Here is a 17200-nt window from a genome sequence, read left to right on the forward strand (position 1 = left end):
ATTAATATCCAATTTTTAGGTACAAAATATTAGCTGGTTTCCTGTGCATCCAGTGTCAATGTATTCGTTGTTTTTATTTTTTTTTACATAGAATATTTATTTTCTTCTTGCATATTCGATGTACACTGTATACTTGTCAGTGTTGCAAGGGATGTTGAGGAACCATTTAAAGACTGTCAAAAATTCTCCTTTCTAAAAATGCAGGCATTTAGCTGACATACGTGAGGTCCTACCAAATAACTTAGAGACTCAAATTCTGCAGAATTTTGATCCATGCAGATTCGTTTGTCGAGTGGGCATCACCTCAAAAAGAAGTATACCCAATAGAAGATCTACTGAATGTAGATCAGTGGAGGTCCCCTGTTTGGTTAAGATTTTTGCTAATTCAACAATGAGGCACAGTTTATAGTAGTCAGAAGGGGGGGGGGGGGGGGGGCAAAATATACCGGTAGGTGATCCCCACCCAATCAAGGGGGAGGGATGCACAGCTCCTCTGGAGAAAGGGTCAGGGTGTGGAATTCACGGCATGAAGCTTTTTTTCTTCTGTCTGAACTCTCTCCTTCTCACAGGTATTTATGCAGCGGTCAACAAAGAGCCCAAGACCTCCACCCCAGGACCCAGGAGCCCTGCAGATCCATCAGGTGAGAGATGGGGATTAGGATTAGGATTAGGATTAGGATTCAAATTAATACTACATAATATGATGGAGGGGTAGACTAAGGTGAGGGTTTGGATTAAGCTTTTAGCATACTCAAGTAAGTGAGAAAGTGATGAGATGAGAATGATAACAGAGATAAAGCTGAGGACAGAGTAAGACAAGGATTGGGATTAGGATTAGGATTAATACTAATACTACATAGTAAGCTGGAAGCGTAGACTAAGGTAAGGATTAGGGTCAAGCTTTTGATACACAAAGTGAGAAAGCAATGAGATGAGATTGATAAAAGAGATTAAGCTGAGGACAGACTAAGACAAGAATTGGGATTAGGACTAGGATGTAGATGGCTATTGAGATTTTGATAAGTAGAAACATTTAGACATAGACTCAAATTGAATGATAGATGTGAGAAGTTTAGTAGGATGAGGGGAAAATGTAAAAAAAAATGAATAGGTGAAGTCTTTGTAAATTGTTAAAAATGGGAGACACTGGTCTCTGTAGGTTTCGTACTGTAAATGTAAAGCACATTTTCTTATCTTCAACTAATGTCAATCGTTGTCATGGGGATGAGGATGTTAGTGTCAGCGTTGGGTGTCAGGATGATGAGGAATCTAATTCAATAATAATAAATGCAACAACAATGAAAACAATGATTACGTAGACTCATAGTGATAATTGTACATGTACTACTCAGTAGTTAAACTGTTTAGAAATATTACTTTTATAGGGTATGATGTCAATGAATGTTAGTTGTATTCTTGTTTTTATTAGTATCATTATTATCATTATTGTGATTATTATCCTTATTATTATTATTATGGTTATTATTCATTTGCTGGTTATTAATGCTCACACCGCAGCTTCACATGTCATACACACGTGTACTGCACCCAAAGTAGAAAGCAGAAACATTCAAACTTTTATTTCCATTTTGCCTATTTCTTTGTTTGTTCTTTTGTAACGTAGTTTTAGAGTACACCATGTATTTGAAATCATACATTTTGTGCGTGCGCATCGTGGTTGTGTAATAGAAGCCTGCATACTGAAAATGATACACCCACTCCTTATTACTTCCTTCCCCATATTAACCCCCTTGAAGAGTGGTCCCTAATATACTATGGCAGGTGGCTATGGGAAACGTTTAAGTAGCAAAATCAGCTTGCTCTCAACGGGTTAAATTGGGTAAACTAGAGCGATAGGAAAGGATATGGTCGCTGAATATTTCAGTTTGATGAGGTGTAAGAACTGTCTGAATTTTTCATAAAACAAATAAGGGCCAGTAGTGAAAATCAAATGGTACTTGATTGGCCCATTTGGTGCATCTTTGCCTAGAAATGTGAATGATTGGTATCTCAAAGAAAATTCTATGTAATGATGGCAAAATATCTAATAATGGCAATAGTCTCAACAGTAATCAATAATGGCAGTGCTTAAGTGTTAACAGAAAGTGATGACGATATGAATGAGGATGATGTTGGTGTTAGTAAAACTAATTTTACTACTTTTTCTAATAATACTTATGATAATAATTTGATATGAGTGATTATAAAGATTACATTCACAATGCCAAAAACAAACAATTTTAACAGAAAGAGTTCAGTAATCCTGTCATTGGTTTCTCCAGAACTTTGATAGAATGTGGAATGATTGAGGTGCCTTGTTGATGTTGTGTTTACCATTAGTTGCCATAGTTATTCCCACCCCGATTGCATTTTTTCGCCACATGACTGAATGCACCGCATGATACGACTCGTTAACAGTCTCATGTAGCTACTTCCTTTAGTGTCCAAGCTTTCCACAAAAATTGTATTGATTATACAAATATTGTCTTTGTAGAGGTGTAATATGACACTTGTCATTCCCTGGAATTATATTTTCTGAAAAAGATTATATTTCCCTGATGCGTGCAATGCTAAGGAAACATAAGCATCGACAAGGCAATATTTTGTTATATGGACTTGACAATGTACATGTATACATGTGCAACATAAAGTATATTGCACACATATTTCATTCTAACCCCATCCGCACCGAGTCAAATTCCGGATTTACCTTACTTGCTGTGACGTCAGTGCGTGGAATTCAGCAATTTACATTTCGCTGCATTAGTCACATGATTGTAATATGACCAATCACCAACCAGTATTTATGTAGACCATGTAGTATAAATATATTCATGATATTATCATTTGTACGAGTCTTCATCAAACACGCAGTGCCTGCGTCATCAGCAGGAGTGTAGCCCATCTGCTTGCTTATAGCCTACACACACACACACACACACACACACTCACACATTTTATGTATGTTGCGACTAATTAGAGTGTCTAGCCTGGTGTGTGCTTGCCATTTATAGCCTCTTTCCAGACTGAAGTAATATGCGTCAGCCATCAATGCATCACTGAATACGTTGTAGTAGACGGTAGAGGGCCGCTAATGCGTTCTCACATGTTGGAGATTGTTGTGTCGGGCGGGGCGCATTTCATGGAGAGACATGTTAAGATTAACTGATCGGAGATGATGTGAAAACGGTTTCAGATACCAACAACTGGCCAGTGGTTTCCTAGCTGTTGCCGTACTACTGTAAAAGTGGAAATTTTTGCGTTGTTGAAATTTTCACGCATTTCGCGCAACCAGAAACTAGCGCAAAAATAAAAGTACGCAAATATTTTTGCTTGCCATATGTTCCAGTTGTTGATGTCTTGATTCCGCAGAATTAAAATCATGTGAAACTCTTCTTACCCGGACGAATGCGAAAAATTAGTTGCGCGAAAATATCCACTTTTACAGTAATTGCATTTATTATAGCAGGAGGTAATTGCAAACATCTCCATGAGACTGGCTCCTTAGACAGAATAACGATTTGAAAAATTTTGAGATGATTTCTGGTGTGAATGTGTATTGCATTACAGTTTTTACTTTAATATTTATGATTCATACACAACCAGATTGACACCAGCCACTTGTCTGAGGTTAGGCTAGAGAGGGATTGACTAGAATTAACTTGTGTTTCCCTTAAAAACATATCTCATGATTTTAAAAATGAAATATAAATAGTAATGTACAATGTACTATGTAAAAATGATAAGTGCATGCAAGTAAAAATTGATAAAGATTGAGTGAAAGTGAGTGCACAGTGTACAAAGGACAGGAGAAAAAAAGAGAAAGAGAGAGAGAGAAAGGATTGAAGAAAGTAGACAAAGAATAAAAGTTGAAAACAAATAGTGGAGTTAGACTTACATTTGTAGGTGCCAGAATCTTTATTTCTAGGTCTCCGTGCTAATTCAGTGGTAGTTGAGTGCTTGGTGAATAAGATGTTCAATGGTATTACAAATTAAATTTTGTTTTTAATAATGATAGTTGTAAAAAAAGTTATAGTGGTAGTAGAAATATAGCAGTAATTGCAGCTTCCTTTTATTTTGTAATTATCGATGTAATAAAGTTTTTCTTTACTGTACACAAGCCATTCAATTTTTAAAAATTATCTACGTTGTATTATTAAGTGTTATGAAGATGTGAAGCACATAGAGAATTATCCTGGACAGCGTCTATGCTGTATACAAATCCAGTAGCAGTAGTAGTAGTAGAAGTAGTAGTAATGGTAATGATAGCAGTGTTACATATAGTTGTATTGGTAGTAGTTGTAGTAGTAGTATTGTATTGGTAGCAGCAATAGTTGTAGCACTAGTAATACAGTGATAGTGGCAGGTGAAGCAGAAGTAGTTACTGTAGCAGTAGAAAGGTTATTTTATTGGTAGTTTCGTATACTACTGTAAATGCTTCAGAAAAAAAAAAACAAACTAATGTGAAAGTTGTTGGGACCGGAGAGAAGTTTTTGGGGACAGCAACTAAATACATCTCTTAATCAGACTTATAGCGTTAGTATTTGTGTCTTTACTTTCCATGCTTATTTCCAAAAAGAAAATTAAGGTGTAAACACATTTTATCGTCAATTTGTTGATAGTCTGTGAATGTACTGTAGAACCTACATGATACAATTCCAAATCAATGCCTTACGGGCGCTCAATAATGAATAGTGTTGGTGCGGAATTTTTACCGTTGTGATTAGTGTGTTCTGCGGGAAAAAAAAAGAACAAAAAAGCAGGGGTTAACATCTACCCAAACAATATAGACCAAAAAACAAAACCAAAAAAAAAAAAACCCACACACCCTATTTTAAGCTGCTGAAGAGTAGTCATAGGAAATGTAAGCTTTGTTTCTGGAAAACGGAATAATGCCACTGTTCTTCAGTTGGCCATATGACCTAAGGAATTCTTTTCCCTCCTACATTTCAACAATATGTCGCGCTCTCACTGTACGTAAAGCGAGGGCATTTCAATCAGCACACAGCACATTAATGGAGCATCATACATGTATGTAAAAACTTGGCAGGATTGTGCATATGTTCACTTTCATCGTGTTACAAAAGCACCTGACTTTTTTCATAATACTTTTTCCTCTCAGCTGCGTGAAAGATACATGCAAAAAAAAAGGAGAGAAAGATGGAAAGGAAAAAAAAGTTATGTTCGCCAAGTTGAAAAAGACGCTCCTATTCGTCATGTGTCGAACTGGCAGCATACATAAATTCTGCCAATAAATGATTTAGCGTCACTTACAAGAGACTTCACCAATGCTGTCTGTGTATTAATTGAGTTGATATATTGCTTGTGTGACAAAACTTTCCAAAGTGATGATTGGTTGGTTTTTTCTGTAGTTGTGACTTTTTTTTTTTTTACTTATATGAATTCTGAGGTCATTGATGTTGCTTTGAGATGGGGTCCGACAAAATCTTTTCTCAACGAAGAAGCTATTGCATGAAAACAAAAATGCGACAAAACACTCCCAGACTGCTTCGCAAAGCAAAGCATGACATTTGCTGCTGCCATTTTAGGAGCTTTAAACATTTTTAAAGAAATTCTTTGGCTTCAATGAAGGCAATGTCTTAAACTCATTTGCAGTAGTGTGAGTTTAGTTATCATATTAATCAGATGTGAGAATCACATTAAAGGTACATGAACCCAGGACTTATGAGGGCGCTCTTAAAAGCTACATAAAACCTAGGACTCAAGAGGGCGCTCTTACCTAAACCCATGCTAACTTATTTATGACATCACAAATGTCCAAATAAAGCTGATTCGTACGGTGAGTACCTCGAAAATGGTCAAGATGATGATAATTTCAGGTTGGCTCTTGATTCAGCTACTGTATCGTTCCTGAATGAGTATGCCTACTACATTCGGATCCTTCAAAGACAAGTTTGCTTCCAGAAGCACGCTAGCTAGCCGTGACAACATGCATTTTCATACATGAATTACATTAAATGACAATTAACTAGCTTAACATCACTGATCTTCATAATGGAAGAGTGTGGCAATTATCAGGTTATTCAACAGCGCCCTCTAGAGTCCTTGGTTTGTGCACCTTTAAACCTGATATTAAAAAAAAAGATATCACTTTCATCCTGACAGTCCCAGATGAAAAACAAAAACAAAAACAAAAAACCAAAAACAAACAAGCAAACAAGAATAGTAGAGGAGAGGCAAATGCTTACACTTTTCCTTTTATCATTTTTATTATTTTTTTCAGGATTGTTTTGCAGGAAAAAGCAAAAAGTCGGCAATTTCTATTTTAATGCTTCGTTTGTAGTTTAGTCTTATCTGTGGTAGGAGCCAATAAACTGTCTCCAAAATGTATTCAAATTCTGTGCATGCTTTGTTCACAAGAGGTTGCCTAATCAGACACAAAGCTTGCCTCCAGGCTTGCCCCACCTAGCACCAACTGGTGAATGCTGAGTGAGTTGCTGCCTAAGAAAATTGAAATGAGGGAGCAGGTGAATAAAATGCTTCATTTCCAGGCTTTAGGGAAAAATATAATAATTTCAATACATTTGCAGAAATGTTCTACTGCTGCTGCATGTGCTGAATGCATGGTCTTTGAAAATCCCAATTTATTCATTTCAATTTTGTTTTATCTTGCTGCTACAGAACAAACTTTATTGCATCAGATTTTGTTTGAAATTAGAGATCTGTGCATGTCGTGATACAGGAATACAAAGATTTGGGAATTGCTTTCGTCAATTGAGATGCATATTACGTACTTGCATCTTCCTGATTTCTCTATGGAACTTCACCCGATTTTGGTGTTTGAATGTTAGCAGCCCTGCACTGCATCAATTGTTTACAAACCGCCTTTATAGTTGACTCTCTCTCAAGGTCTGTTCAATTTTGTTTTCTTTTGGTCGCTGCCATTTATGACAAGGTTCTGTCTGACGTACGCCCCGAGTGTGTTGAATAATGAAGTGAAGTCGGGAAGAAAAAAAGAAGAAGAAATAAACAAAAGGGGCTTAGAAGATAATGAAATCATAATTGTAAGAGAGTGAGGGATTATTGCATGGCAAAGCTTGGCTTGGTTTCTTTTGCGAATGCCAATATTTCTGCCTGCTGCCAAATAAAGACCCTCTTTGCTTGATTGCCAATACTTTGACCAGTAGGTCCTTCCCATCCCGACCTTTACACCGCCCCCCCCCCCCCATAAAAGAAAAGAAAACAAAACAAAACATGTAGAAGTTGCGCTTTGGAGCTAGAAGGTTGCTGATGTGTTTAATGGGAAGTCCAGGGATCCAGCAACCTTCTTGCTTCTAAAAGACGTTACAAAAGGCATTATGTTCCATGAGAGACTGGTTCTTGTAAAGTGTCTCCCCGCAGTAGTAAAAGGTCACTGTTTTCCATGGAAATACTTGGAAGTACTAGAATGGGAATTTTTGTCTTTCTGAGGCCATTGATCTGAGGTAGCATTTTTATGCCTCCGCCTGAAGGGTGCCGGTGGCATATTTTTTTATTATTGGATGTCCTGAAAATCTTTTCAAAAAATCTATAATATGGACTGCAGATAACTGACCCAAAACAATTCATGTTTTGAAAGGAAATTGCCTTTTCTTGCACTGCACTTGAAAGGCTTTCACTGAAAGATATTCCAGATCATTGACCTTTGACCTTACTGTTGCTGTGGTCATGACTCGTCTCCTAGAGACAGACATCAAAATTTAACCATACATACCTTTGTGTGTTGCATTACTTCACGTCATGCCATGCAAAACATTCACAAATTCCATGTGCCGAAAATGTTTAATCACCGTGTTTTTTGCTCTGGGGCACTATCAAGCAGTCCCGAAATAGTGCGCCTCTCCTGCAATTGAGCAAAAAATATAAAATGAATGAATAAAATGGAGCAGAATTTAAAAAAAGATAGAAAAAAACAAGTGTGAAATCATTGAAAGTCTCATGACATCCGCAAATTGGCAAATCATTCTTGGACCACCATTCCTTATACGCATACCCTTGCAAATCATAACAGGTTGTGGATGTCCATGCTGTAGTAGTAACCCATCAAGTCCTTGGGATATATTTGCTGCATAAACTATTGTCTGGTAATCATCAAATTGGCAACTCAAAATTTTATTAGCACCTCAAATTGGCAACTCAAAACTAACATTTTATTGAATACCAGTGTCTTATAAAGGTTGTTAGACAGAGATAAGATGGAAATTATTAAATTAACTACTTCTGTAGAGAAGCAGGCCGTGAAGTCTTGGAGGACATTTGGCTCCAGGAATGGATAGTGTTAGTAAATTGGCAACACTGAATTTCACTGCATATCTTGTGTTTCAAAGAAATTCTATTGGATTTTTTGTATTCATTATATTTGAAGAGACTCGGACCACAAAAAAGGAAATGAAGTTTGTATTGCCAATTTAGGACTCGCTGTATGAAGTTGGAAGTTAATTATTATTTGGAATTATTAGTGTCAGAAATTACTAGAAGTTATTAGAAGTAATTGTGAAGCAATTAAGAAGTTATATTGAAAATGTTGCTACCAAAACAATTATGTTTGAGCTACAAAGGGCTAAAATTTGAGATAATTTTTGTCTCTGCCTTATGGAAACTTCTGATAAATAGTGTAAATGATATCGATGGAAGTCTACAGCAGCAAACCAATGAATTAAGTCTCTGGGACTTGATGGGTTACTTCACATGCCAAGCGGGGGCGCTATTGCATCTCACATTCTAGTACTTCACAGGCCGTTCAAGCATCACAGGTTGCCACTGGAGCTATTAATCCAAATCCATCTTGTCAGCACGCTCAGTCACTTTCATGAAAACTAAAACAAAAAAGTAGAAAAATTATGATAAAATTCTGAAATGAAAAGCTCTGCTGCTTTAAAAGAAGAAACAAATCTTTTGATTATTTTTTTTTCAGCAGCATATCTTAAATGATTTTTTTATGTTTTCATTTATTTAGTTATTGATTTCTTTTTAGAAGCAATAACCTTTGAGCCTGGTTAATAACACACTTCATTTTATGTCAATTGTATACATGGATTCTGTTGCCAGGTGCATTGAACGAGTTCATCGATATCCAGTCTGGTATAGCAAAATATGTTAGGTATCAGTTTTTGTTTGTGTTTTGTTTTGTTTGGAGGATTTGGTCTTGTTTTTCTATTGTTTGCTTGTTCATTTGTTTTATGATTATCAACAACGTGAACTTGATTGGATTTAAAAAAGAAAAAAAAATTGAATGAATTTGACTGAGTTTCATGTGCTGGCCTGAATAGCTCATTAGATAAACACAAAATAAAAAACGAAAACAAAACAAACTGAAGTGACGAAAGTGCGAAGAAAAGAAATTGGTTTGGCCTGTAATGCTGGAATTGCCTTTGTGTATTCCCTTGGAAAAGTGACCGGTGATTCCCTATTGACCGCAGTGGTCCACGGTCTCCACGAGAAGTGGAAGCTCCCGGGACTGACCCGCGGCAGCGTCCTGGTGCCGGACGAGCCGATAGAGAAAGAGGAAGCCGAGGCAGATGAGGAAGAGATGGAGGGTTAGTATCACTATCTTTTTTTTTTCTCTCCATGACGAAGAACGCTGCTTTTAACCCCCATCGTCACCAGAATCAGCATATCCCTGCTAAGTCCCATGCACAGAAGGGGTTAAACAAGCTACTCAACAATGTATACAATATATATTTAGTGAGTCTATAGAGAAAGAGAAAGATAGGGAAAGGAAACAATGGCAGATGAGGAAGAGATGGAGGGTTAGTATCACTATCTTTTTTTTTCTCTCCGTGACGGAGAACTCTACTTTTAACCCCCGCCTACACCAGAAGCAGCATATTCCTGCTAAGTCCCCGCCAAAGAAAGGTTGGAACAAGCTACTGTATAGGACATATATTTAGGGAGTCCAATTATTCATGAATGGAGATTCCCAACGATTTTGCGAGTCGTTTAATATGCAAAGTAGAAGTACGGTACTGAAAGGAAAAATGTATGCGAGCACATCGCATTCATGTTGAGATCAGAGTCAATATTTTCTTGTGTCTTTAAATTCACGAATAGCACATGGCTTTCAAAAGGTGCGAAAATAACAACCTTGCGAAATATTTGGCGTATACACGTACGGTAATAGATTCATAGTCTGTCTTCTACCGGGTGCTCATATCTGACATTGTGTAGAGAGGAGCGTTGTGGATATTGTACAGGGTTGCAATCAAGGACACAAGTGCCACAGTGGGACTAGAACCCTAAACCTTCTCAAAGAGAGCGGAGTGTGCACTCTACCACACCGTAACATGATCTCTTCACAAGTTTGAAGAGATTTACTGAATGCTGATTAAAAAGTGTAGCAACGTAAGCGAAGTGCCTAGGCACCAAATTAATTTCACAAGATTAGACATGACTACATCATACAAAATGTATACAGGGGAGCCATGTTTAAGCTGTTTGGGACTGGCTGAAATTTCCTTGTTATATCAGGCATCTTGTTATATCAGGGATAAAATCAGAAGCATTATAGAAGGAATAGGATCTGTAAAACTGCTTCATTATGTCAGATACAGATGTATCTTGCCACATGCGACCTCGCTATAGTGAGATTTCACTAGACATACAACTACATGTATGTAGGTTCTGTTGTACAGATGTACTTCAGAGTAGTTGAGTAGCTGCATGTACATGTAGTAATCAGAGTAGCTAAGTTCAGTTATACAATATCATGTAGCCAGAGATCACTCCAACCCCAAGCACCATCTGATCTGGAGATTCTCCCGCCTGAAACCCCTAGCAAACGGGAGACTCCAAGTTGATGTGTACGAAGCGAGAAGTTCCTAGAGTTCTAGATGCTCTCTCGTGCTATCTAAGGCTTATTTTTTCAACAAACAATAGCAATAAGTAAGAAATCCTGTCTAACGGGAGACACAGAGCCAGGGCGGAGAAATTAAATCTCAAGCGGGAGAACGGGAGATTTTGCAAAAATGGGTTTTCGGCGGGAGATCTCCCGTCGAAAACAAGAGTTGGCGTCTCTGTGTAGTTGCGTGTAGTGATGCGAAGTGGTGTGATAAGGTTGACAGCACAATTAAACAATTGGGCACTCAGTTGAACTTGTACAATGTACATGTAGATCAGAACTGATGTACATGTAGATAATCATAACAGTTACCCGTAATTGTTAGACAGAGAAACCTCATTTTGAGGTCCTAAAAAGATGACTGTGTCCTTGTTGTATACGGAACCTCATTATGATGAGGACATAAAAAGCCATGACTATTAAATTTGTCTGTTACACAGAAAAACTGTGCTATGACAGGGACTTATTAAAAAAACCATCTAGACAATAGCTGTACCTTGTTGCACAGCATAAACATGTTATCCAACTTATCATTCAACGGAACCTAATCACAGCAAGGACATAAAAACCACAACAAGTAGCTTGTTATACAGGGGAAACACATTATAGCAAGGACCTAAAAACCCTAACAATTATCATGTTATACAGAGGAACCTCTTAATTATGAGGACCTAAAAAGCCGTGACAATTAACTTGTTGTTCAGGAGACCTTTCACGTGCAATTGTGTAGCATAGGCCTAGGAGAACCCAGCGTATTCCTGTTATGCTGGGGATCACTGTTTTAACAAGGACCTAGAACCATTCCCTTGCTTTACAGGGAACCTTGTTATAACAATGACATAAACACCATGACAATTATCTTGTTCAAGGAAACCTTGCTATAGCAAAGACCTTCAGACCATGATGATTACCTTGTTATCTCAAGGTAAATAGACAAAGAAATAAAAGAGATGGGACCTGCAAAATCCCAAAGAGGGGTTTGTTATACAGTATCTGACATCTGTATAACAAAGTTCCATTGTATAATCTACACATAACGACATAATGACCAAAGAATCATCAAAATTGGACAGAAATGAAGAGAAAGATTGACTAAGTATCCTCAAAGTTTTCTTGTGTAAAACGAATGAAAGTGATGAGAATTAAGCCGCTGCATCAAGTTGTTTACGAGTTGCAACAATTAAGCAATGATTATTCTTTTTATGTTTAAAGGGAGAGATTAACTTAAGACCTTTACAGCCTTTTAAAACTTTGTCTGATTTTTGTAAATGAAACATATGTAGGCTAGACAGCTAGGAATCTGATATTTAATTTCAATCTGCCTAACAAAGTGAATTATGCACTTGAATTGAGAGGCATTTCTTTTGAGGTTACTATTACCAGTAATAATCATCTGGCTTTAGTGCTGCTTTAAACTCATAAATCATGCAACATGCAGATAGGTCTGTAGCTTTTACATGTGTACAAATTGCACACCATGTAGGTCTGTGTGTAATCACCCCTGTGTATGTGTACATTGTATTTGTCACTGAATAATGTTCATCCAAGAACAGGAATGAAAAAGCATGACGGTATTGTGTAGATCCAGAAAATGTTTCCCGAGATTAACTCATTTGTTTGTCAACGTGATACTTACAATTTAGTCATTGTGTGACAAAGACTACGTAGGCTATTAGAGACTGCTGCGTACGATGTAACAGTGTATTAAAAGCACAGTAGAAGTGCAGTCGATGTTATCTGTTAATAAAAAAAAAAAAAATTAAAAATTTGTGCTTATTTGTGTGAAGTTAGGAGTGTATTTTACCAGCTGTGCATGTAACAGTATTTTTTAAAAGTAGATTTTTTCCCCTGCTTTATGACCATGGAGTCCCAAGGATTTTCTTTTGTGATAGAAATTACCATCATATTCTCATCAAACTAGCAACTTAACAGTGAATTTTACTGCAAACTTCTTTGTTTGTTTGTTTTTTTGAGGAAAATTTACTGCTTAGATTCATTTAATCTTGTTCATGAAAAAAGAAAAATGGAAGCACCAAAAATGAAATAAGCAGTTTCAGAAAGTTTTATGATTAAGTTGTGAATTTAGTGGTTTTAAAGGTTAAGGATACTCTGTAACTGAAATGCAAACAACAGTATATACTGTTCTGTTGAGCAAGGTGCTTCTGTGTGTGTTTGTATGTGTGTGTGTGTGTATGTGTATCTGTCTGTATCTGTTTCTTGAAAGTATTGTTTTCCATTAGGAGCAGTGATATAAAAAAATGTTCAGGTTGTCACATGTAATGCATGTGTAGGTCAGTTGTATCACAAAACATCCTACCACGTAACAAATTTTGCAATAAAACCAAGAATATAATGAGATATCACTGGGTTTTTTTTAACTTAACCATAACTGTAGACGGTTTAATGTAGAAGCAATTTTTTTACATCTACTGTTTACGTTTTGTGTATTTAAAAATACTTACGTACTAATATCATTACATTGGTTGTTTCTCTCCCTTACTCACATTTTAGAACTAGGCTAGGCTTTTTTTTTTTTTCAGCTGCAAATGGCAAATTGTGCCTTTAAACAAGCTCTTGTTCCTATGGACCATATTCTACAGGTATGGTGAATAATGAACTGTACGAGCCGTTTGGTGGGGGACCTGAACAAGGCTCATTACCATCCCCAGGCCAAGGTAAGGAACTCCGCCCAGCATGCGCAAGTGTGGCAGATCGCACTCAGTTGAAAAAAAAAAATAAGATGTGTACTGTAAAAGGAGAAATGTTAGTGTGCATTTTAATTTTGCAAAATTCGGAAAGGCCATTATTTGCGAAATTAAAATGCATGAATGTTCTTACGTACTTGTACGTGTTGTACATACTTTGTAAGCTATATGCATTGAATGCCAGTGGCATTTTTGGAAAATTTCATGCCGTCAATCCCTCGTTTGAGGCGAGACCCCACTTCCACGAAGCTGATGGGGTGCTATACCTCGCTAAAGATTTTTCGTTTGGGAGTTGGGAGTCGAAGTATTTGTCCATTGCAAATTAACTTTCTGCTCAGGCGTGACAAACCTGGAGGCCAAGCCAGGGTTTAATGACTCCAGCAGCTGTCATATTACGTAAGAGCGTGATAAGGATATCTGCCTGTGGCAGACCATTCAAAGTGAACTCAATTTTCTCTATCCTTTCTAAAGTTTTCAATTTTGTATTCTATTGAGAAATTCTATGGTCATCCATTTTACATTTCGAACGAAAAAAATTGACCCGCAAATAACGAAAATACAGGAATAAGAAGGAGAGCATTGCTAGTTTGCTGGTGCTGACAATGTGTAATGCACACGTACACACACGTACGCACACACGCACCATGGAGCTACATAGCCCATGCCAAAACCAAAACAATCTCCTCCTCTCGCGGCGCCCCCCCCCCCCCCCCGTGGCGCTGTGGCGATGACTGATGCTTAGATTAGGCCAGGGTCAAGAAACAGGTGTTTTATATCTTTGGTTTTTAAGTCATTGATTGCCAAACTATACACTGGCATTATTTACGGGGGTGTAGCCTCTTCAAACGAGAGATTTGCGTCATGCATGCCGTAAAAAAGGCCGACAGCATTTGTGAAAATTTAATGCTGTGAATATACATGTATCTTCTTTTACAGTAATCGTCAGTAGTGTAAAGTGGTTATTTTTGTGGGACAAATATTTTGCCCTCGGCCAGGTAACAAGAGTTTCATGTGGTTTTAATTCTGTGGAATCAAGACATCAACTACTGGGTCATATAGCAAGCAAAAATATTCATTTCCTTTTATTTTCGCGCAAGTTTCTAGTTGCGGGAAAAGCACAAAATTTCCACTTTTACAGTATTCCCAAAGTTCATTTGCTCGGCAAGTACATTGTATCTCTGCTAGTAGGAGAAACCTACGGCTGGCAGAGGTTAAGTGTTTTCGGTTCTGTATGTTTGTTTGTCTGTATGTCATGTCTGTTTGTGCACAAGATAATTCAAGAAAGAATGAACAAATTTTCACAAATTTCACAGGGTACATGTCATAGTGAGGTGAGAAAGAAGCAATTAGATTTTGGGGTCATGAGGTCAAAGTTTATCGGTCATAAAGTCATTAAGGACATACGCTAAATGAGCGGTTCCTAATAACTCAAGAATGGAGGATTGAATTTTCACCAAACTTGCAGAGTGTTTAAAAGTATTAAAGAACAAAACAATTTAATTCGGGTGTCATGAAGTCAAAGTTTACAGGTCATAGGGGTTATGGCGGACTTAAAGTAAGATTAATCTTCCCATAACTTAATGGATGATCAGCTTTTCACCAAACTTGCAGGGTGTGTTCAGAATGAAGTAAGAAATAAAGTATTAAATTTGGGGGTCATTTAAAGTTCAAAGGTCGTAGGGTCATTATGGACATGAAGCAAGCTTAATCTCCCAATAATTCAAGAACAGATCTGATTTTTACCAAACTAGCAGGCATGCTCATGATGAAGTAAAAAAAAAAAGAAACAATAAAATTTGAACTCAGAAGGTCAAAGGTCAACAGTCATTAGGGTCATAAATGACATAAAATAAGCATAATCTCCTAATAACTCGACAATGGATGGTCCGATTTTTACCAAACGTATTGTGTAAATGTCCCCATACAATTGTACCTCTATGTATGTGTTGAAGATGCTGCCTACAAAATGGCATTTTAATCGTGGAAGGGTGGTGGAGGACTACTCTCTCGGAGGGGTTCTCTAGTTTTTTAAATGGAATGCAATACTGTAAAACGAGGAATTTTCGCATGCATTTTAATTTCGCGAATTTCGCGAGCGCCAAAATTCGCGAAATTAAAATGCACGCGAAGCTTTTGTCTACACTACATGCATTGAATGCCAGTAGCAATTCGCGAAAATTTCATGCCACTAAAAAGGCTGTCAGCTCCAATTCGCGAAAATTTCATGCCGCGAATATATCATGTTTTACAGTAAACTGCTAAATATTTGTGTTTAGACACCTACGCACACACATCACTTGCTGTAAAGTAATCTGATTTGCAGTGCAAAAATTGGTCCATCTTGATGTTTTAGTCTTTAAACCCTTTCAAGAATTGCCTTTAATATAGCTGTAGTTCACATGTATTTGATCAGCTAATAAATAAGAAATCAATTGTTTGGAGGCATTCTTTAGCCATGTACAGTTATATTCTTTCTGTTCAAATTGTGGTTCATTGAATTAAGCTCAATAAGTACTGTTGACGTCAATATTTTCGTGTGATTTTGCGCTGAGCAGCTCAAAAAAATTTTTGTGGATATTTGAATTCGCACTGCTCATTTGTCAACAGATTCGAAATGTGCAAAGAATATTGTGAAGGTAATTTCGCAGAATTTAGAATTTGCACTAGCCAGAAGCAGCGCAAAATACGCAAAATTTAATGTACCGCAAAAATTTCTGTGTTTACAGTAACTTGAAAAATAGGGTTCAATAAACTGAAGAGTACTGTAAAATCAGAAACCTTCACTTCATGAAACTTTTGCAAATTGCAGCCAATCTCCTTTTTTTTTTGCAGCATGAAATTTTTTGCAGATTGCCACTGGCATTCCATGCCTACAGATTGTTCTCACAAGATTCAACTCTCACGAATCTTGGCTCTTCATGAAATGCGTGAGCGTTTCATGCATGCAAAAATTTCTGATCTACAGCAGTGGCGGATCCAGAGAATCGTTAAAAACAAAAGAAATTTTAAAAAAAGAAAAAAAGGGAAATGAGACCCGGAAGTGGCACAAGAAATATTACTTGTGTCCCCCCCCCCCCCCCCCCCCTTTGCAAAATTCCTGGATCCGCCCCTGTACAGTATTGATGTTGATTGAACATGTTATACTGTTGTCCCAATCTCGTATCCAGGATATGATTACGGCGGTCGTCATGGTTCCGGATCTTACCGGGATGACTACCAAGGGGAGCTGGAGGACAACCCGCTGTACTCCTCCTGGGAACCCTCCGCTCAGCAGGACAAGCCCCGGTTACCCCCTCCGACGGCACCGAAGCCCTCAGCACCAGGGGTAAGAGCACACCCCCCTCCCATCCTCTTTCTCAAACTTCCCTCCCATGAGTCCCTCTTTCTCTCCCTCTGTCTCTTCTCTTTATTCTGGCGTTCTCTTGGGGTCTGTTCGAGCGCTCAAAAGCGATTATAAGCCTGCGAACTGAACCAAAGCGAACTGTACCGGACTGTACCAGATTTGGAGCATTTGCAAGCTCTGTATGGAAAGTGCAGCCCATTAGGGGGGATGCACATTTTGTAATAACATAATCATTCACCTGGCATGCTTAAGCTGCAGTGTACTTGAAGATTTCCCGATCAAAGAGAAAGAACTCTTTAGATTATGACATATAAT

The 17200-nt window shown here is 37.7% G+C and overlaps 1 protein-coding gene across 1 annotated transcript in view; it reads left to right on the plus strand.

Annotated features, from left to right (window-relative positions):
- The window catches only part of LOC139739223 (rho GTPase-activating protein 5-like), a 112285-nt gene that overhangs the window by 75917 nt on the left and 19168 nt on the right, over positions 1-17200 (plus strand). The window contains exons 28-31 of the mRNA XM_071649841.1: positions 570-641; positions 9393-9536; positions 13438-13512; positions 16710-16867. Coding sequence (XP_071505942.1) covers positions 570-641; positions 9393-9536; positions 13438-13512; positions 16710-16867 — 449 coding nt within the window. The remainder of the gene's footprint in view (positions 1-569; positions 642-9392; positions 9537-13437; positions 13513-16709; positions 16868-17200) is intronic.

This window comes from Diadema antillarum, unplaced genomic scaffold, assembly GCF_040938485.1.
Source record: "Diadema antillarum isolate AM-2024a unplaced genomic scaffold, OU_Dant_1.0 seq00000791_RagTag, whole genome shotgun sequence".
Lineage (NCBI taxonomy): Eukaryota > Metazoa > Echinodermata > Echinoidea > Diadematoida > Diadematidae > Diadema > Diadema antillarum.